Source organism: Podarcis liolepis, assembly GCF_965112155.1.
Source record: "Podarcis liolepis genome assembly, chromosome: 11".
Classification (NCBI taxonomy): Eukaryota; Metazoa; Chordata; class Lepidosauria; order Squamata; family Lacertidae; genus Podarcis; species Podarcis liolepis.
In genome coordinates, this window is record NC_139565.1 from 23,669,096 (window position 1) to 23,692,306 (window position 23,211).

The 23,211-nt window shown below is 42.6% G+C and overlaps 1 protein-coding gene across 5 annotated transcripts in view; it reads left to right on the forward strand.

Annotated features, from left to right (window-relative positions):
* The window catches only part of TMEM232 (transmembrane protein 232), a 147,468-nt gene that overhangs the window by 119,776 nt on the left and 4,481 nt on the right, over positions 1-23,211 (forward strand). For all 5 annotated transcript variants that reach the window (XM_083464500.1, XM_083464504.1, XM_083464503.1 and 2 more), the window contains one exon: positions 20,842-20,935. In XM_083464500.1, coding sequence (XP_083320626.1) covers positions 20,842-20,935 — 94 coding nt within the window. The remainder of the gene's footprint in view (positions 1-20,841; positions 20,936-23,211) is intronic.

The following is a 23,211-nucleotide window of genomic DNA, read 5'->3' on the forward strand; positions in this document are numbered from 1 at the left end:
GACCGACGTGGAGAAAAGAGTGATCTGGGACGCAAGTAAAGCGGTTATGAGAGGATTCTTGATTCAACAAAATTCAATAAAGAGGAAAAAACAAAATGAGAAAAAAGAGAGGATTTTGGAAATGATAAAGGAAGGAGAGAGAAAATTAAGAACAAAACCAAAATCTCAGGACATTTTAAGAGAGATTAAGTTATATCAAACACAATATATGGAATTGATGAACCAAGAGATTGAATGGAAGATAAAGCAAATGAAGCAAAAGACTTTTGAATCAGCAAATAAATGTGGCAAACTTTTGGCATGGCAACTGAAGAAAAGGCAGAAACTAAATACAGTTACAAGCTTAGAGGTGGATGGAAAGAATATATCCAAACCTAATGAAATTAGAAATTGCTTTTTAAGTTATTTTAAAAAACTCTACACTCAAGGCCCGCAAAATGAAGAAGATATAGACAAATTCCTTGGAAAATATGGATTACAAAACATCTCTCATCAAAGTAAGATGGACTTGAACCAGAGAATCTCAGAACAAGAGATAGAGGCTGCCATTCAGAATATGCAACTGGGCAAATCTCCGGGACCAGATGGACTGACTTCCAGATACTACAAATCGCTGAAGGAATGGCTGACTCAACCACTAAGAGAAGTTTGTAATGAGATCCTTGAGGGAAAAAGGGCACCTGAATCGTGGAAAGAGGCATATATTTCACTTATACCAAAGTCAGAGACTGAAAAGACCCAACTCAAGAACTACCGCCCAATATCACTCCTTAATGTGGATTACAAAATTTTTGCAGACATTTTGGCAAAAAGATTTAAAAGAGTCTTGATGGAGAAGATTCATAAGGACCAAGCAGGCTTTCTCCCTAAAAGACACCTGGCAGACAATGTAAGGAATGTAATAGACATTTTGGAAAAGCTAGAGGTGAATATAAACACTAAAGCAGTATTGATTTTTGTGGACGCGGAGAAAGCCTTTGACAATATTTCTTGGAGTTTTATGAGGAAGAATCTCCATGGGATGGGGGTAGGCCAGGGTTTTGAGAATGGTATGGCTGCAATATATTCTGAACAAAAAGCTAAACTGATTGTAAATAATGTTGTGACTGAGGAACTTAAGATAGAAAAAGGAACATGACAGGGGTGCCCGATTTCCCCATTACTTTTTATTTCAGTTCTGGAGGTGTTGCTGAACATGATAAGAAATGACCAGCAGGTCAAAGGTGTGCAGGTCGGAGCTAAACATTATAAGTTAAGAGCGTTTGCAGATGACCTAGTATTGACTTTGCAAGAGCCAAACACTAGTACGAAAAAGGTTTTAGAAATAATACAACAGTTTGGCCAGGTAGCTGGATTTAAGTTGAACAAGCAAAAAACCAAAGTTTTAGGGAAAAACTTAACAGATATGGAAAAGGAGAAATTTCAAGAGGAAACAGGTTTGACTGTGGTAAAGAAGGTGAAATATCTAGGGGTTTACTTAACATCTAAGAATGTGAATTTGTATAAGGATAACTATGAAAAATGTTGGTCAGAAATTAAAAAAGATCTAGAAATATGGTCAAATTTGAAATTGTCAATGTTAGGCCGAATTGCAGTAATCAAAATGAATGTATTGCCTAGAATGCTATTTTTGTTTCAGACCTTGCAGATTCTTGACAAGATGGAATGTTTTAAGAGGTGGCACAAAGACATTTCGAAATTTGTCTGGCAGGGCAAAAAGCCCCGAATTAAATTTAAGATATTGACAGATGCTAAAGAAAGAGGGGGTTTTGCCCTGCCGGACCTAAAATTGTACTACGAGGCAGCAGCTTTTTGCTGGCTGAAAGAATGGATGCTCCTCGAGAACACGGACATCTTGGATCTGGAAGGTTTTAATAATGCTTTTGGTTGGCATGCATATCTTTGGTATGATAAAGTCAACAGTGCCTTTAAAAATCACATTGTTAGAAAAGCATTGTTTAATGTTTGGATAAGATATAAAGATCTATTGGAAAACAAAACCCCTAGATGGGTCTCACCAGTGGAGGCTAAAGCAGTGAAGAAACTCAATATGGAGGTCGGATGGCCGAAGTATTGGGAAATTTTAGAACAGGATGGAGATAAGTTCAAACTACAAAGTCAGGAGAAATTGAAGCATAAAGTAGAAAATTGGTTCCAATATCGTCAAATAATGGAATTTTTTAAACAGGACAGGAAAATCGGTTTCCAGGTGGAAAAATCAAAATTAGAAACCGAACTGTTAGAACCCAATACTAAGAATTTATCTAGAATGTACAACTTGCTGTTGAAATGGAACACACAGGATGAAACAGTTAAATCGGCTATGATCAAGTGGGCTCAGGATGTTGGACATAACATTATGTCAGCTGACTGGGAATGGTTATGGAACACCGGTATTAAATTTACGGCATGTAATGCCTTAAAGGAAAACATTATGAAAATGGTATACAGGTGGTACATGACCCCAGTCAAGCTGGCAAAAATCTATCATTTGCCCGATAATAAATGTTGGAAGTGTAAAGAGACTGAAGGTACCTTTTATCACCTTTGGTGGACATGCCCGAAGATTAAGGCCTTCTGGGAAATGATCTACAATGAAATGAAAAAGGTACTTAAATGTACCTTTCCTAAAAAACCAGAGGCCTTTCTCTTGGGCATTGTCGGCCAATTGGTGACAAAGAAAGATAGAACTTTTTTTATGTATGCCACAACAGCAGCAAGAATACTCATCGCAAAGTATTGGAAGACACAAGATTTACCCACTGTGGAAGAATGGCAGATGAAAGTGATGGACTATATGACATTGGCCGAGATGACAGGCAGAATCCGTGACCAACGAAAAGAGACGGTGGAAGAGGAGTGGAAAAAATTTAAAAGCTACCTTAAGGACTACTATAAACTTAATGAATGCTAAAATGTTGTGGTTCCCAGAAGCAAAAGGGTACAGGGATATAAGGTTAGACTATAAAAGAGGACTAAGATGATAGAGATTGGAAAGTAACAATTGGGAGTTGCTAGTTGAATTATGGACATTGGGATGCAGAGAGGGGGGGTATGGGGAAGTCCAAGAAAAGAGGTTTATGAAAATATGTTTGAAATTATACGTGTATGTTTGTCTTTTTTAATGTTTGTTTGTTTTTCTTAAAAATGTTGTAAAACCAATAAAAATTTTATAAAAAAATAAATAAATAAAGCCCTCCTGATGAGATTTCTGAGATTTTTGGCAAAAACATTTCTCCCAACCGTTGTGAGGTGCAGCCCATCACTTGCCAGAAGTCCATCTTCAAGAAACTGCAGTCCGTGATCTAAGAATCCAAACCGTTCCTGTTTACACCATTTGCGAAGCCAGCTGTTCACTTCCACTATTTTCCCCTCTCTCCCTGGGCCACGTCGTTCAACTGGGAGGACAGACGAGATGACAATTTGTGCATTTAGTTGCTTCAATTTCCTGCCGAGAGCCTCATAGTCTCTTTTGATCTTCTGGAGGCTATTGCTTGCAGTGTCATTGGTTCCCACATGAACCAAGAGGAAGGGGTATTTGTCAGTGGGTTTTATGATTCCTTGCAGTCGTTCAGTTACATCTTGGATCTTAGCCCCGGGGAGACAGCACACTTCCCGAGACATCTTGTCAGGCCCACAGATCACTGCTTCTGTTCCCCTCAGTAGGGAATCCCCTATCACCACTACACGCCTCCTCTTGGGTTTGGTCGGGGTTTTTCCATGAGCTGTCCGTTCCAAGGTCGCCTGCACATTCCCTGAGGACTGACTTTGCTGCTCGTCTTCATATACCTGATCGACTGTAATGAGGGAGAGATCCTCAAATGGAGTCTGCTCTTCGTCCTCCATGCTAGGGGAGAGGACCTCAAAGCGATTGTGTATTTCTAAACAATCAGAGTGAACCCTGGGCCTCCTACTTCTTTGAGTCACGTTTCTCCATATATCTGGCTCCTGTATTGGTGAACTATCCTCCTTCTCAGGGGAGTCCCCTGTCTCCTCCTTGGTGGGGACGGTGTGCTCTGTTGCTTCCAAGAAGAGCTCCAGCTCTCTAATTCTTTGGAGCGTAGCTACACGTTCCTCCAGTTGCTGTACTTTGTCTTTTAAAAGGGACTCCCTAATCTGCTGTTTCACAGAGAGAGAGAAAAGAGAAAACCATTTTTAAAGGAAAACTTTGTACAGTATTAACTATTTTTTCCGTAAATTCTTGTTTACAAAGCAGTGTCTTAATCCATGCCAGGTACAATAAAATCTACTCACTGACCTAACTCCCTGCCATTCTACTACCCAACCATATATAAATATGTCTTACAGTTTAGAGTTACATTTCATGCATCTGATGGAGAGGAATTGCCATATTAAATTGGTTAAACTTTAAGGTGCCACAATACTCTTTTTGTTGCTTGATGGTCTAGAGCAGAGTTGGGTTTGGGTGGGGACTAATGCAGCCTGTAGGTGTCTTTCTTTTATCTGTAGGAATCTCGCATGAGAGCCAGTGTGGTGTAGTGGTTAAGAGCGGTAGACTCGTAATCTGGTGAACCGGGTTCACGTCTCCACTCCTCCACATGCAGCTGCTGGGTTGGGCTAGTCACACTACCTTGGGCTAGTCACACTTCTCTGAAGTCTCTCAGCCCCACGCACCTCACAGAGTGTTTGTTGTGGGGGAGGAAGGGAAAAGGAGATTGTTAGCCGCTTTGAGACTCCTTAGGGTAGTGATAAAGCGGGGTATCAAATCCAAACTACTACTACTACTACTACTACTACTACTCTTCTTCTTCTTCTTCTTCTTCTTCTTCTTCTTCTTCTTCTTCTTCTTCTTCTTCTTCTTCTTCTTCTTCTCACCTTCCCAGGCGACAGCCTTCACTGGTCCTGCTCTGTGCTGTCCTCAGGGGTTTTTTTTGTTTGGGTGGAATATGTCCTTGAGTTGTGCTAACATCTCTCTCTCCTATTGCCTTGATGGAGAGTGGAGAGGCCTATTTGTGTGAGAATGTATGCAGAAATACCAGATTACTTGCTCCGCCAGCTAGCTTTTGTGGATGTACCGTCCGTCATTGTATACCTTCTTGCTGTTAATGAACAAGTTAATAAAGGTATAGCTTTCCTTAAAAGAACTGTGCTCAAAAGATCTCAGAAACCGCCAGGTATATTTTAGTCTTTTTGATCTCAGTTCAAGGGAGAGAGTTGCCTATCCGGGTTTTTTTATATGCACGGCAGCGGCTATTGTTTGTATAGTTTTACAGCTATTTTACAGAATAGGGGCTCAGATATTGCTTCCAATACATTCATATTCACAAATCACAGTTTTAACAGATACTCTTACGCAGGTTATTATGTTTATTTACAAGATACCAGGTGATCCATAGCAATTCATGCTATTTATTCTGTTGCACGCTTCTGAAAGATCATTTACATGCAGCAGAGAAATGCATGTTCTGCTTCAAAAGCATGTGAAACAAAGCAGTTGCTGATGATCTTTAATAGTCCTGGTTCTGTTGGTAGAGATGCACAAGTGTTCAAGCTTCTGTAATCAAATATGTTTGCATACCAAAGGAAGTTCAGTACAGTGGTACCTCGGGTTAAATACTTAATTCCTTCCAGAGGTCCGTTCTTAACCTGAAACTGTTCTTAACCTGAAGCACCACTTTAGCTAATGGGGCCTCCTGCTGCTGCCGCACCGCTGGAGTATGATTTCTGTTCTCATCCTGAAGCAAAGTTTTTAACCTGAAGTACTATTTCTGGGTTAGCGTAGTCTGTAACCTGAAGCGTATGTAACCCGAAGCGTATGTAACCTGAGGTACCACTGTATAAGATCATTGGCAACCTCCTTTACCCCACAAAAATTACATACTTGTGCTAAAAATAATTCCTTAATCAAATGTGTGAAAATGTTATAGTTAGAAAATATTATTTCTTCCTGCTTTGTAATGTGAGAAAATAATAATAATAATAATAATAATAATAATAATAATAATAATAATCGCTCCCCACATTAAATGGGGTGCCCTTTGCGTGGTCGCGCGCAGCCCCCTGGACCCTATGCAGCACCATTAGCACATGCTTGGCTTCACCTTCCCCAGATGGGATACCCGGAGGTCTCCGCCTACCTCAGCCAGTTGCCCAATCCTGCCTGGGGAGGCGTTGCCAAGGTGATCAGGCCAGGTAGGGGGAGGGACCACCCTGCCCATACAATAGGAGGAGGATCTTACCTGGGAATCGTCCGTTGGCTCCAGAGTTTCTCCCACCCTACCCACCCTCAGTTAAGACTTCTTTTGCAGGTTAACCTTTTCTCCACAGGTACACGGGCGCTGCTACGTCAAGGTCGCTGTTGAAGGGCCGGAAAGGAATTCTCCTGCATTGGCAGGCTTGCTTTTCCCGTAGCATAACGTCACAACATTGGCGGTATCAGGCCTTGGGCGGAATCCTTTAGTCCATCTTCCCTAAATTGGGGGGGGCATGTAGCGGTGACTCATGCCCCCCTTCTCTTTGTGGCGGCAATACCAGGGTTCCCCGTTAAAGGGGTTGTTTTGAGGGGAGGCTTTGACCGTACGCTGAGAGGTCCCCTGCGACGGCGGCATAACGGGGGCGGGCTCTCTCTGCTTGAACATATGTTCTCCAGAGCCAGCCCCCACACCCCCACACACACTCTAGATAACCCTGATGTTCCCCAGATCCCTGGTGGGGGACTGGGAGGGATAAACACCCAATGCCTCAGCCAAGGTCTACTCACATCTGAAACATAATAATGTTGTGGCCAATTTTAATCCCATAGCACATTGTCTTGAGTCGTTATTCCACACGGGGGCTGCCCAGGGTTTTGGGGGACTCTGCCTGTCCACGAAATAATAATTCATTTGGATACAGCCTATGATGCAGTTTTATAAAGTAAGTTACGGTACTTACATTGGGAGGGGGGAGAGACAATCTAGCATTGGGGTGTTGTTGTTTTCGCCAGTTTGAATGGTGTTTTATTTCACATTCGGTGGAAGTGTAGCATGAATAAACAACAGAGTGTGAAATGTGTTCTCCAAATCTTACATTACACCAAGATCTTTATAGTCTCTGCCACGTCCCATAAATTGTGTAAATAAAGACATTTTAATCTGAGCACAGAATAATTAATTCTGTGCCTTGCTTCAAAACAGAATGCAAAATTCCATTTTTGTGTCTGCAAGGAGACTTTTTAAATTACAGCAATAGGAAGATTTGTCTAAGGAGGAAGAGGAAAGGGTGGGTGCTGCATTCAAATAGGGTTGTTTGAAAGCAAGACTGTGAATTTCAATTGTATCTGTTTAATGGCATTTTTGAAGACCATGTTAGCACCTGCCTGGTAGAGGAAAAGCAAATTCTATTATAGGAAAGTTTGAAAACAGTTCATGAAGGGAATGTTAAAGGCATCAAAGGGGGGGGATAGGAAGAATGGAGTTATTACATACATACTCCCCCAAACGTGACAAATAATCTGTCGGCTCAGTTATGCATCATGTGTAATTTAATTGCCTATAGAATAGTATCTTTCTATTATCTATCTATCATCTATATCTATCATCTATCTATCTATCTATCTATCTAATATCATAGATAGATATATGATAGATGATCAATAGATAGATAATAGAAAGATACTATTCTATAGGCAATCTATCCTTTGTGATTCATTGATGAAGCACTGTGGATCAGGTGCAAAGATTCTGTCTGTACCAATGCAGTACAACAGCTGCTGATTTTACACTGGTGGCTTGGTTCAACTCTGAAAATTGTTGTTTTTAGGGCATCTAGGCAGCCTTTTGGCTAAGAGGTCCTGCAACCCCAAGATTGCATAGGTGTATTGGAAACATACTTGTTGCATGGTGCTATCTCTTCTTACTTTGCTTGGCATTCTAGTGGCCAACAAGACATGGAACCCTGACTGCTTTCACCTGGGGCAAGGAGCAGCTTTGAGGGGATTTTTGGATGGGGCTGTGCAGGGCTTTCCCCCCACCGGAACTCACTGGAAATCAGTTCCAGCACCTCTCATGTGGGTGTCATTGCCATTATAAGAGAATAAGGGAGGTGCTCATGGTGAGTTCCGGCACACCTTTTTCTAGAAAAATAGCATTGGAGCTGTGGTGTGGGAGGAAATGGTTGTGGCCCTTCCACAAACACCACATTCCCAGTCCTGTTCCCCCTCATTGCTGCCTTTTTTTTGGAGGGGGGAGAACTAATTACCCAGAAACACTAAATGTGCTCACACTTAATTTAGTATAAGTTTTGACTCTCCAAGAAAAGGTAAAGTAACAATCAAATGGTTCTATGACCTCAACATTTCACAGAAGGACAATCTTCAGAAGGTTCCAGGTAGAGGTTGAAAGTTGTAAATAGGTTTTCCAGATATTGCAAACAGATAATTGGCAAGAGTTCCTCCCCCCTTTCTTCAATTTACCAGATTTTTTCCAGAAAATGATAAATCTGGATTAAATGGGGTTGAAGGAGAGATAAGGGATGGCAATGCCAACATGTTGTGGATGCTTCAGATAATTTGCAAGCATACGGAGTCCCCATCCCACGATAAACACTGGGCAGGATTCAACAAATGAATCTTGTCAGCGAAAGCCCTAAAAAGGGGCTTCTGGCTTCTGCAATGGGGCTTTCTTCCCGCTCCTGAAATTGAAGAAGGGTTGGGGGAACCCCTAGAACAGCACATGGCGGGAGGAGAAGGGGGACCATTCCACCTGGCAAGCTGAATTGGCAATTGCCTTAGTGCAACGCTGAATTCCTCCCACTATCTTGAAGCGTCCCCAGTAATACTCCTGTCTTCACCCCACAAAATGCTGCCTGACCCACCCGCCCCCACCCTAACTGTAGAACTTAAGAATTCTTAATAGAATGTTTAATCTCATTCTGATTTTATGTATTATATAATAGTTGCAGCTTCAGCATGTTCAGGGATAGCTCAGATAGCAGAACATGAGACTCTTAATCTCAGGGTTGTGTGTTCGAGTCCCACATTGGGTTGGACTAGATGATCCTCGGTCCCTTCCAACTCAACTATTATGTGATTGTATTCCAGGAATTATTGGGCTTTTTGTGAATGTTCATTATCTGGACAGGTGGTTGTGGGGGAGACGAGTAAAAACCAGCTCAGGATACAGTGTCAATCTCTGACATTTGTTTGGCGTGTCCACATTCTGTGTAAATGTATTTGCATTTACATTCATCTGCCTTCAGAGGTTTTTAGCGGGATTCTATACATACACACTCAGAAGTAAGGCCTATTGAGTTCAGTGGACCTTTATCCTAGGTAAGTGGGTGTGAGATGCCAGCTTTATAGGCACAGTGATGCTGTCTGGGCTTGATGGGAGTTGTCGTCTAAAACATCTGGATGGCACCATGTTAGGGAAGGCTGCTCTAGATTTTAATTCAAGGGTGCAATCATTATCTCAATGACTGCAGTCTGTGTAAAGCTCAGTGGGAGTTATATAAATGTCCATTGATACAAAGACTGGCTTTGAAAGAAATGGTGGAATGGGGACAGTTTATGCAGCAATTTCCATCGATTTACAAATAGAGCTAGTCGTTTTAACAGTGCAGTCCTTCAGTGTGTTAACTGCTGCTTAAAGGTAAAGGTACCCCTGCCTGTACGGGCCAGTCTTGCCAGACTCTAGGGTTGTGCGCTCATCTCACTCTATAGGCCGGGAGCCAGCGCTGAGCGCAGACACTTCCGGGTCACGTGGCCAGCGTGACAAGCTGCATCTGGCGAGCCAGCGCAGCACACGGAACGCTGTTTACCTTCCCTCTGGTAAGCGGTCCCTATTTATCTACTTGCACCCGGGGGTGCTTTCGAACTGCTAGGTTGGCAGGCGCTGGAACCGAATGACGGGAGCGCACCTCGCTGCGGGGATTCGAACCGCCGACCATGTGATCGGCAAGTCCTAGGTGCTGAGGTTTTACCCACAGCGCCACCTGCGTCCCTTCCTGCTGCTTACTCCCATGTAAATGGTTAAAGAATTGCAGTCTAAAGTGTCATTTTTGCATTGGAAAATCTATCCCCAAGGAAAAGAAAGCATGCTTTTTGGTATGCTTGTTTTTTAACCAGTTTCTGGGACCCCCCCCCAAAGATTATTCTGTCTCTAAAAGAGAAAAGCACATACTGTTTAAAGCAAGCCAGAAATTACTCATTTGCAAATAATCCCTTGGATATTAGTGAGGCCGCTCGTGAGTAGTCATAGGATTTAGATGCAAATATATACTTAAGTGAATAGTGCATGACAATGACGTTAATGTAGAAAAACTCGGATATCCATTTTTCTAGAAGTTTTCGAAAGGAAGATGCCCAAAAGCAATATAAAGCGGGTAGCAATTGCTGTTCGGATCTCTTTAGACTTGCAAATGGGTCCCTGCTTCTTTATTCTTTGCTCCTTGGAAGATAGCGACAATATTTGTACTGCTCTTGAATTGTGAAGAAGAAACTTTACCATGGAGCAACAACTGTGCCAGGGAAAATGGAATGGAATGACCATAGCATGTGCTAGCTTGGCTCCCAAATCTGGGTTTTGCCCTGCAACACTTGCAGGTTTTAAGTGACCCTTTCAGCGTAGAATCATAGAAGCATAGAATTGTTGAATCCAAACCCCTGCAATGCAAGAAGCTCAACTAGATCATGCATGACAGGTGGCCGTCCAACCTCTGCTTAAAAACTTCCGAGGAAGGAGAGTCCATCACATCTAGTGGGAGGCTGTTCCAATGTCAAAACAGCTCTTGCTGTCAGAAAGTTCTTCCTGATGTTTAGTCGGAATCTTCTTTCATGTAACGTGAGGTCATTACTTCGGGTCCTACCCATTGTAGCAGGAGAAAACAAGCTAGCTCCATCCTCCATGTGACAGCCCTTGAGATATTTGAAGATCATATCTCCTCTCAAGCCTCCTCTTTTCTAGGCTAAACATACCCAGTTCTCTCAACCATTCATTCCTCATAAGGTTTGGTTTCCATATCCTTTAACCAAAGCAAGAAGATAAGCAAGTGAAAGGCACTTTTAGCCCCTGAGGCTATCTGAGTCTCCAGTGTCTAAATTCTTGGACATGGCGACCACTCTCTCACAGTGCCTCTGCCTTGCCAAGATTCAAGCTCAGAGCACTTTCCCTCATCCATCCCACCGCTGTGCCCAGGCAACAGTTCAGGGTCTTCCCAGCTTCTCCTGACTCAGGTGCTATGGAGAAACAGAGCTGGTGGCATCTTATCCCAAAACTCCTAATGATCACTTCCAGCAGCTTCATGTACATATTAAATAGCATTGTGGATATCATACCTGTGGAAGTTTTCAGCAGAAAAACAAGAAGTACAAATCATGTATGGTGAATCCCAGTTTGCTGCCGTATAAAGCTAAATTATATCCTGAAATAAGCACAGATGTGTAGATAGAAGTGAAAACATTTAATTTTTTATGAGGGTTTTTAATGTGGAAGACACTGCAGTGTAGTTTTAAAGCCCCTCTCTTTGTCATATGTGATTTTTCTTACATTTTTTTACAACATACATGCAGGCATATTTTTAGAATTTGGCAAGAATACGCACCTAACTTCTACTCACAAGCAAAGGATTGCAGCAGGAAGTTACAACCTATCAAGGCATGATATAGCCCAGTTCCTGTTCATTGCAAGCCCCGTTTGCATCAGAGGAGGTTAAAGAGTGCCAGTGTTTCTTGAGCTGCACCTTTTGTTATTATGCAGCACGATTACTTATTATTCCTGCCCAACAAAGCCGAAAATGTGGTTATTGTATAAGCATTTGTTTATCACAGTTTAGCCCAGTAATCGGAACAATGCTTGGAATAAAATTCTGCATCAGCTAATTGTATTCCTTAGTGACGAACCATTCATCATGTTTTTAAGTATGAGTTTCTTCATCATCCCCACCTACTTAATTTGATACCTAATTATTTGTGGGAGTAGTACGTTCACTTTCTGCTTTATATTTAAGGGGCAAATCTGTTTGTTCTTCATTGAAATGCATTGCAAATCTGTAATTTTTTTAAAACATAAGAGAGAGTGAGTTTGTTCTTTAGACAAATACCAACAAAATTGTTGATCTTCGGCTGACTGCGCTGCAAAGGCCACATGCAGTCAGCCTTTTATGTGTTCTTGCCTGGCTGGCCAGTAAGAAATTTCCCCATAACTTGGGCCCTGATTGGCCCATTTGAACCCAGCTTACTGGCCAGGCAGTCACGCCCCCATGCCGTGACAGCCAGGGGAATTTCCCATCAGCCAGCAACCATGGGGTCCAGCTGCCAGAAAGGAGGCGGACAGTGATGATCTGCAATCGACACCCAACTGGGAAACGGTGAGTGTTCTAAAATGTGAAATACCATAGCAGAGATAAAACTGAGAAACAAATAGGTCTTTGCTTGCCACAGAAATGGCATCAAGGAAGATGGCATGTGAGCTTTTCTAGGAAGGGCATTCTAAAGTCTAGGCCCCAACATTGAAATCTCACCACTCTCCGCCAACCTGCTATGTTTCCCTTGGCTGGGGTGCACAAGAAAAGGCCTCTGATGAAGTCATCTTAGGTAGCATCCATTGATAGCCTTATCAGTTATGCCAACATGAGTGCAATTGTTATATTGATGCCACCATAGTGTTAGCAGCTGACTTAAAGTTTTATTGGTATAATGAAACCATCGTAGTCATAGCTTCACCATCCCAATATTATTTGGACATATGCTAACTGCAGCCCTATCCTTGACCTTGTCTAGGTAGTGTAATGTGAGGATAGCACTGGACCGTAAGATGTGAACACACTTGTTAGGGGCCACGGAAGGCTAAATATCCATGTTTTCATGTCAAGAAAGATTAAATGGTTTTGCAGAAAGGGAGAATACCATTTTGATAAGGACGGTCTTCTCTAAAGTGAGTGCAAGACCCTGAGAATTGATTCTCTCCAGCCATCAGTAAATCACCAACCTGCTGCTCAGGGGAAATACCTGTAAGAACAAAACAGATCACATATCCCTAAACTGGTAATGGGAGCTTCTTGATCTATGAAGCAACAATTGAAAATACAAATTTCACATTCTCTGTAGCAGCAGCTACTCACAGTTTGCAAAGGAATGGGGAGGATCCTGTATTCTACTGGGCAAAACTGAATAGACAAAGTGATATCAGAACAATTTTCTTCTAAGGGGCTGAAAACTGTTTGTCTACAATATCTGCATGCCCTTGAAAATCCTTTATATTTGTACTAAGAAATTAGGAAATGAATGCTGTGGGAGTATGGTGTATCGGCTTTTTGTCAAATGGGGAAAATCCTGTGAAAATGCAATGAAGTCCCATTGAAATCAATACATTTGAAACTTGGAAAATGTTCAGTTTTAGTTCCATTGAACTAAATGGATTTGGTACATTTAAGAATTGAGGTACTTGCTCAGAATAATCACACTGTAGCTTTTTCTGGACCAGGCTGTACATAGGGAATTGCTTAGTGCCACACATATAGAAAATTCAGGCTGAAAAGGTCCAAACCTGCCATCAGTCAGCAAAAGTTCAGCAAAGTGCACTTATTTTAAGCCGCTAAAAATCCATTTGAATTTAACATCGTTAAACTAAGAAGTTGAAATATGTTGGCTGAATAGAGATCACACTGTGAATACAATAAATATTTTAAAGTTGTTCTGATGCTTTCCATTGAAGTTACTGTCTTGTTTTTTTCAGTCTGTAACAAACATAAAAGTGTTGGCATCTGTCTGTCTCAAGACGCAATGGAGTGTGCTTCTGAGGGTGAAGTGGCTGCGTTAGCAGCACTTAAGTAACCTCCCTGGGGAGCAAGCCTGGACAATGTGTATGGAGGTGCCTAGGCTGTGTAGACGACAAATAAATAAAAGAAGCCACTATATTAGAAGGACGGGACGCGGGTGGCGCTGTGGGTTAAACCACAGAGCCTAGGACTTGCTGATCAGAAGGTCGGTGGTTCGAATTCCCATGATGGGGTGAGCTCCTGTTGCTTGGTCCCTGCTCCTGCCAACTTAGCAGTTTGAAAGCACATCAAAGTGCAAGTAGATAAATAGGTACCGCTCCGGCGAGAAGGTAAACGGCGTTTCCGTGCGCTGCTCTGGTTCGCCAGAAGTGGCTTAGCCATGCTGGCCACATGAGCTGGAAGCTGAACGCCTGCTCCCTTGGCCAATAAAGCGAGATGAGCGCCGCAACCCCAGAGTTGGCCACGACTGGACCTGATGATCAGGGGTCCCTTTACCTTGCCTTTATTTTAGAGGGAAGAGTGCAAACAGTAGTGGAGGAAGCTGCTCGGGTGCGGGGTGAGTCGCCCATAGGGATGGGGTGAGGGCGGAGTGAGCCGCCCATAGGGGCAGGGTACACCATGGGGCCTCTGGAGTATGCCTGCCTCCTCCCACTCAGCCACCCTACAGCTGGGGGGGGGGGATGCAGCAGGCAGACAGTTTGGGCAGGAGAGACTCATGGCTTGGGCGCGCTGCAGGCCTCACAGTGAGTGCTGCCCGGCATTTTGTCACCCCCCTCAGTGCTGACACCTGGGGCGGCCTGCACCCACCGCTCCCCCCTTACTCCACCCCTGGTTGCAAGATACTGGATAACAAGGACTTAATAGCAAAAGAGCAATATATGTTTGTAAAGGTCTTTCACTGACAGTGCATAGGACCAGCCCATTCTCAAATAGGCGGAAACCTCTGCAAGGCACTTCTGTATACTGAAAGCCTTCAGCTAACCAGAGTCCCATAACAGCTAAGATGCAGCTGGGAAACAATTGAACCTGCAATTAAGGCTGAGGTAAACATGACAGCGCTGGTATCAGGTATTGTGACCTAAATAACATTTCCCAGTGGTAGACCGTGTGGGAAATTGCAGAAAAGTTAGCAATGCTTCAGCAGCTTATTACTTATGGGCTGTTTTATGCAAGGTTTAGTGACAAAAATGCCATGGGTTACAGCTATCTGCTCCTGTCCATTAAAAGCAAGCTGTAATTTATTTATTTATTTTAAAAATGCAATATTAGTAGTGAGGCATGCATCACTTTACATTAGGCGATGTCAAGCCTCATCACCCCCATATTGTTTAATGTACATTAGCCTCATACTGTGTGTGCATAGTGCCGTAGTACAGATTGAAGGAGTTATTATCTGACACTTTCAACATAAATAAAATGACTTCAATTACCAGCCTAGCAGGAAGTCAATATCAAGTCCTTCCTTGAAATTAAAAAATTACAATTCAGCACATCTCTTGGTATTAAGAAGGAAAAAAAAACCCTTTCATACAGTGAAATTCAGCTACAACAAGCAATCACGAGGGGCTCAGGGAAGCATTAATCTGCAGGCACAAGCCCAGATGAAACAATCAAGTATCTGAATCCAGAAACTAGAAGCATAAAATATACTAGTTGATGGTGTCGAATTGAGATCATTAGAAAGATTCCAGCATGAAAAAAACAACAAATATATTTGACAAAAACAAAGCTCAAAGCCTATCTAAGAAAACAAAGTGTAACAAGGAACAGAAAGAAAACAGAACTAGTTGCAAATAATAGGGATGTGCAAGAGTCTTTTGCTGATGTTCACAGTTGCTGTGAAAGGAATCCCTGATCTAGACTTTGTGCAGAGCAGAAATGAATTTGAGCTCCACCACAAGAATCGAGTTTCAAAGCTTTACTGCAGAACAGTCTTAAAACAGTTATAAGGTTACAAAATACTAAGTACAGTGATACATTGCTCTTAAACAACAAGTAGTGCAGTCTCTTCTTCTTTAAGTTCAGTAATACAATTCAGTGACTTTTCTCTCTAGGTCTAGAGAGAAATCCTATGTAAGCATCTTGCTTGTTCATCATCACTGAGCTTCGATGACCAACAAAGACAATGAGTTCTCAGGTTTCATTTTATGCTAAGAGAGATCTCTGCTTGGGTTTCTGGGAGAAGTCAGTTAACCTGAACATAAACATTCAACTTCATCTCGCTGCATTTGCTATAGACAGACCTCCTGTCCGATGCAAAGCTCTTTGCATAGCATTTTAAGTACAATGCATTCAAGCACAATGGTTTATTTTTATTAAACTTCTTTATTTAACATAGCAGCCTTGGAATGCATTTAAACCAGAGGAAAGTTGGTAGACAAGAAGTTCTGGTGGGCTCAGACCAGATGAGGAAGTGGAAACACAGAATGAGAAAGTGTTGGGGAGAAGGGGAGTCTATGGGTCCGGGATATAGGCAGCTGGGGTTCGTGAGGAAGATGAATGGAAATCTTCTGAGGAGGAATGTGAAGGCATCAGCTTTTGGAGCCCAAACCAAGAGTTGAAGGTAGCAAGGCGACTCACAGCAATGGTTAAATCCCAGGTGTGAACCATTAGCAGGAAGAAAGGGTTCAAAGTTACAAGAGATCAGATGCTGTGAAGCCCAAGGTTTAAGGAAATGTAAGGTGAAGAGGTGGCTTGGCTGGTGGGCTAAAGTCATCCATTGAGACCTGAGAAAGTAACCCAGCTTACTAAACAAGGGGACTGTTTCAGTTCAGACCTGGTGCTACTGTGCTTGTTTGAACAGGAGACGGAAACATGGAGCCTGCAATGTTGAGGTGCCCCTAGTTTAGCCATGGCATGACAGTAACCAGTATTTAGAATAATTATGATTATAGTTTCAATTTCTATATTATACTATTCTCCTAAAACAAATGATTTGGTATTGACTGGATTTTCTTGAATATTGCACAGCTTTCCTACTTTTTCAGCATTGAGAAACAGTACTAGATTTAGCCTGCATAACTTTTTTTTTTGTACAAAAAAACCACCAAAAGCTGGATAGAGGAATGAGAGGAAGTCGGAGGTTTAGTGAGGAATGAGAGGAAGCTGTAGCACCTTCTCCTTCTAGGTCAGGGATAGCCATCATAGGACCCAGCCCCAGTGGTCAAGGATAGGCTCTGCCTATTCTAAGCCTTGGATAGGAGAAAAGCCCTCCATAAGGAAGGCGCAGAAAGTGTAGCATAGAAGTGGAGGTTGTTTATCCCTTGTGTTGATCCGTGATAGTAGTGCACTTACAACACCAAGCAAAAGTTTATGGATTAATTGTTTAAAATGGCAACTCTAGAAGAGGATTTGACTGGAGACACAAAGCCTTTTTCTTTTCTTTTTTCTTTTTGCTTCACTTGAAATACTGCAGTTCTCACCTAGTTCCATGCATGGGTCGTGATGTACTGGATCAGTTTGTGCTTGCCAGTCTCACTTTAAATCAATTCGAAGCTATTTTTGTGTGCACACTTAGCAAACTACCGATTGCACTCCAGGTGCCGCAAAATCAATGCCAAGGAAAAGCTAAGCGATTTAGATGGCTTCTCCTGCCGAAATGATATTGCACAAAATTCAGAGGGAGCTGACACGAACTAAGAGGCTGAAAGGAATTTAACCAACCAAGTAGTCAAAAACTCTGAAACGCTGGCAAGATCAGATGCCATACATGACACACGTCTTGGGGTAGGTTTTAATTCCAGTGCTTCTCCTTCTGTAAGAAAGGTTTTATTGGAATGTTGAAGAAAATAGACAAAATTCAAAAGCTTTTTCCTGCAGAGCCTTTTGGATTTCTTTTCTTTGTGTGTGTGTGTTAAAATAGTTTTTATGGAACTGTTTTGTGTTACAAAACAAACAGATAAACAGGGAAAGGTAATCTATTGTCTCCACTTTTAATTCACAGCCTTTTTCACAGCCTGTTTACATAAAGCGAAAGACACTTTTGTCAAAGACATCTTGCAGTTGGGGGAAGAGTGGCAGGGAGAGAGATGGGCATATTGTTATTTTGTCCTATTGCCTGTTATTAGTGTAGGGTCTGTGTCAGCATCATGTGGGTAGATCCTTTGTTTATGTACCTGTTAAATAGTGGGTAGACATGGCAGACGACACAGCGATTTCTCCAGAGCAGCTCTTTATTTTGTAAGCTGGAGCAGAACTGAACATCAAACAGCTCAGCCGGCCTGCTTTTATAGGCAGCCAGCTGTCAACATTGTAGCAACAACAACCCAGGGTTTCCCGCCTAAAATAACTGACGTGGACCTGAGTGAAAACTATCTATAGTATCCGCCTGCTGGCCCAGGGTGAGAACTTCAGTACATAACAGTACCAGTATTTATTTATTTTTATTGATCATGCGAGAGATTGGGGGGTCCCAAGCTTGGTTGGTTGCATTCAGTTGATTGCAGTGTGACTTGTTTATACGTGTTGAGGGGGCGGGGCTAGGCTGTTGGGTCACATTAGCCATATCGATTCATATGCAGTTGGGGGTGGGAATAGGTCCTTGTCCTGTTGTGCTGTGTATGTGATAAAGGGGAACCATACTGGCATGAAAGTGTCCCCGGTGGGCCGGCAGCTGTAACTACTTTGCTTTCATCATTATAATCTTGCTGTCACACATGGAGGGGTAAAGTGCAATGCAAACTCAGTAAATAAAAGATACAATAAAATGCCCCCCCCCCTTCAAAATGGACATGATGAAGCAGTGATGCCTCTCCCCAGGGCTCTGCATGCAAATTAAACAAGTAATCTGTGCACAAAGCCCTAGGACAGGCATCCCCAAACTCGGCCCTCCAGGTGTTTTGGGACTACAACTCCCATCATCCCTAGCTAACAGGACCAGTGGTCAGGGATGCTGAGAACTGTAGTCCCAAAACATCTGGAGCGTCGAGTCTGGGAATGCCTGCCCTAGGATGAGCAAGGCCTACCTTTAAAGCCCCAAACAACCTGGGGCTAGGATGCCTAAAGCAAGGGTGGGGAATCCCCCAAGCCTCTCTCTCAGGCCCTTAGGACCAACCTATCCCTCTTCTCTGGCAATGTCCCTTACTGTCTCTAGTATAGTGTACTGATTAGCGTATTGGAGTAGGACCTGGGAGATCAGGAATTCAAATCCCCGCTCAGTGATGAAGCTCCCCGGGTGGCCTTGGGCCTGTCATTGCCTCTCTGCTTAACTTACCTCATGGGGTTGTTGTGAGGATAAAATAAGGAGAAAGAGAACTATATATGCCACCTTGGGGCAAAGGTGGGATATAAATCACTGTGAGAAGTGAGGTTACAGGGAACCAGGCAGAGGGCCTTCTCGGTAGTGGCACCGGCCCTGTGGAACGCCCTCCCAGCAGATGTCAAGCCAATAAGCAATTATCTTACTTTTAAAAGACATCTGAAGGCAGCCCTGTTTAGGGATGTTTTTAATGTTTAATGCTGTATTGTGTTTTTAATATTCGGTTGGAAGCCGCCCAGAGTGGCTGGGGAAACCCAGCCAGATTGGCGGGGTAATAATAATAATAATAATAATAATAATAATAATAATAATAATAATAAACTTTCCCCCGGCTAGAATGTGTGGTGATGTTGCTTGCTTGCCTAGATAGTGTGCGTGTGCAGAAACCTCTGGCTTGTGTGTGTGTGACTGGCATGTAGCTTACTATACAGGTAAGAGGCATGTTGGTTGCACTGTTTGCTTTTGCTTCTGGTATGACCCACCACTGGTATGTGGCCCAGGTTTCTCCAGGAAGGATTGCAGTCCTTAAGATGAAAAAGGTTCCCAACTCCTGAGCTGAAGCGTGGTCTCATCCCATATTATTGTGCTTGTCCACTGAGAAAATAAAGAGAGACCTAAAGTCGGAGGCATGGCTGGTGGGAACAGATGAGAGGGCTTTCTCAGTGATGGCACCTGCTTTCTGGAAGTTCCTGCCTGTTAGATGCTGGTGGTGGTTGCTCGTGAGTAACCAGAGGGGACTCCGACCTGGCTTTTACAGGTTTTATTGTGCAAACTATTTACAGTGCAGATCTACCAAGTTCATGTCCGTCTCAGTCACTTGCAGAATCTGGGAGTGGCCCCTTCCAGCTTTTCCCCCAACATAAGAACTTTGGCACCCCCAAGCCTCCTCCTCCCCTCCTTGCATTTCACCCCTCTGCGCAAGCTGGGCGACGGAATTGGCGTGCGTCCCTCCTGGCCAGCCTGGTGAGGTGAGGTGCTGGGGCTCTCAGCAGCATCCTCAAGCCCTTCCCTCGCTTGGCTGGCCCCTTCCCTCTCTTCTCCAGTGGAGGTGTGGCTTTTCCCACCGCTGGAAGAGGAACTGCTCCTCAGGAGTTTCGGAGGCTCTCTCTATCCCAACCCCCCCCCTGCCTCCCTCCCCTTTTCCGATGGCAGTCCCCTGACACTGCCTGAGGAGGTCCATAGGACGACACAGAACCTTTTTGCTTGCCCTGCATGTTGGTTTATTTGTCTGAATCTCTTCTTTAGTTTTTCTGGTTTTGATGTTTAAGTTTGTAGTCCTGTTAGCACTTTCATGGGAGTAAGCCCCACTGAGCTTACTTCAGAGTAGAAATGCATAGGTCAGAGATGCAGTTTAAGGTTTTTCCCCCTTTCCCCTTTGAAAATTAAACACCTCGCACATGTTTGGCAGGAGAAGGCCTCCGGAATACACCTACCATGCGCATGTGATTTATTTTAGTCACAAAGCTGCAGCATCTAATGATCTTTATGATTATAATTATAACCTGCACTCAGCGTAATTATAGAGCGAAGCATAACTGCTGAAATAAATAAGTGATAATAGAGTAGAACGGCTTTTTAAAAAACTGAACATAGCAACCAAGAACTACATGGAACAGTGTAAAGCTGTGGAAACCTGAGTCAGATTTAAATCTTCTGCAGGATAACTCTAAGCAGTTTTCACTCAGAAGTGTAAAAGCTGACCTTCCGGAAAGGCCTTAAATAAGCCTAACCCGTTGTTGTCAGGATTTTTCAAGCCAATGGGAGACTTGGCATCATTCATTATTTCAATAAGGGTCCTTTTGTAGGGTGGTCATTCCTACAAAGTTACAGAAGTAAAATCTAACAGTTTTCTCATTTCTTTCCTAAAGGGAAGAGCTTTTGCTAGCTGGTGTACCAAAATATCCATATCCAGATTACTTGACCCGCACAGAAATAGCTCTAAGGAGAATAATTGAGACTCAGGTAAGAACAGTTATTAAAATGAGTATTTGCATAAGTAAAGTTCTGTGTACAACACACCCAGGATTTGCTGTTATAGACCTTCATTATAATAACCTGTTATTTTTAATTAATACTGTAACCAAATTGATAAAGACCTGGTGTACATGTTGAAGTCCTGATTAATTTTATGTATATTTCTTAGAACTCGATCCAGGTCCTAGGATTGTCCCATATTTATTTATTCAAGATATTTGTATCCCATCTTTCTAATATCCACGTGGGTCATAGCAACAATAACAAGAATCAACCCTCCTTGTCATGTAAGGCTTCTCCAAACATGACTGCTAGCTGTGATCTCATCTTCTCCATCACCAATAGTGTTTCGCTCCCTGAAATAGTCTCTAAAAGACAAGCATGCATTCAAGCAAGCTGTCTATTAGCCAGTTTAAAAGTGGAATCTGGTCCCAGCCACTGGAACAACTGCCTCCTGGGCAGTGCTATTTTTCTAGAAAAAGAGGTGCCGGAACTCACCACCAGTCCCTCCCTTATTCTCTTATAATGGCAATGGTCCCCACTGGAAAAAGCCCTTCTCCTGGGGAATATTGCTTCTATCTGCTCAACCCCACACTCTTGCTTCAGGGCACTTGTGTGGTTTGACTGCACAGAACAAGAACAGGAAGCACAGCTTAAATAATTCTGGTTCTGCATGGCTGCCATGTAATTTTTGATCCACATGATTCTATAATGAGTATATTTTGCAAGCCACTTTAAGGATGCTTCTGGAAGACCTGCTTATTGAACGTTTATCCTGATATGTTTGCAGAGGGGTTAGATGACATTAGCTATGAGCATTTGTTCCAATTTGTGTGCAAAGGATGTTTTTCAGTGCATTTTCCCACCCCTTTTCTTATTGCTACAAGTCCAGTTGTGTGTGTGGGTGTGGCAGGGGGAGTGGGTTTGTTGGGTTGAGAGCTCCAACTTTAATTGCACAACCTGAATTTGCCAATATGTGATTAAATCCCACCTGAAAATAACGACGGTCTCGAAGTACCCTGGGAGCCACTTGGGGCTATAAAAGGTATCCTAAAAAATATTGATAAGAGTGCCCCCATTTCCAGTGTAGAGGAAGAATGCTAGTTTATTGAGCAGATGAAAAAATCTGGTTCACGGTATTCAGGCATCACAGCCGTTTGCTAAAAATACACTAGTAGACCTCACATTTTTAGAAGTGAAAAATAAGCAATGTGCCCTTGTTACTTTCACACAACTTGTTAAAAGGGTCAGCATTACTGTCCTAACACTAGAATTTATAAGGTAACTTGTTGTGTATGCTAATTGCACCTATGCAGTCCAAACTTATTTTCACACAACCAGTTTTCTGCACATTTGCACTTAGAGCTAAAAGAAATTTAAAAAATTCTCACAAAATTATTCTCAAAAGTGCCCCCTGTAAATTTTATTGGTGAATATTCTCAGAGTACTTGCCGAATATTCTCCAGGTGTGTATATTCAGCACTATCATCTGACAGCCAAATATTTTGTAGCTGGGCTCAACATTTTGAAGTATCTGACAGCTGGCATGGAGAAATAGCCATCATTGTTGGAAAAATCAGTACTTGACAGTCTTTCACAGCTGACATGTGTTAATAATCAACATTACAGAATTACTGACAGTTGACACCTGGAAGCAGTCGGCTGCTATGGGGTTGCAGTATGTGGCAGTGTTTGACAGATGACTTGCAACAGAATTCAGAAAATTTTATATGAACGGCATTCATTCATGTAACCCATAAAACAACTTGAATTTTGCCATTAAATTTCAATTTCAACCATTACACCACACACACACACACACACACACACACACACACACACACACAATTGAGGTCAAATTTCAGCATCAATTTCACTGGACTTTGAAACTATGCTTGTTAATTTCCACTACAAATTTCATAACCGGCACGTGCAAATATGAGATCTACCGGTATATTAAGTATTGATATTATATATTCTGTAGTTTAAATAGGTTCCCTACTGTATGCGTAGCTTCATGTCCCAGAACATTTGCCACTATCTGAACCACTTAGGGTTTCCTTGTGCTGCTTATTTTAAGAGACACGTTTGAACTCACTGCTCCAGAGCCTGCAGCTGCCACCCTCTATTTCAGAGTTCCTTCGGTTCAAAGTATTGGAGATTTCCACATCATATTTTATTTTTAAAATTTTAATCTGGCAGCCCTCGAAGCAATCGGGGTAGAAGGTAGTAGTACTGCTTCTTTATAAGTATTACGTTAAGCC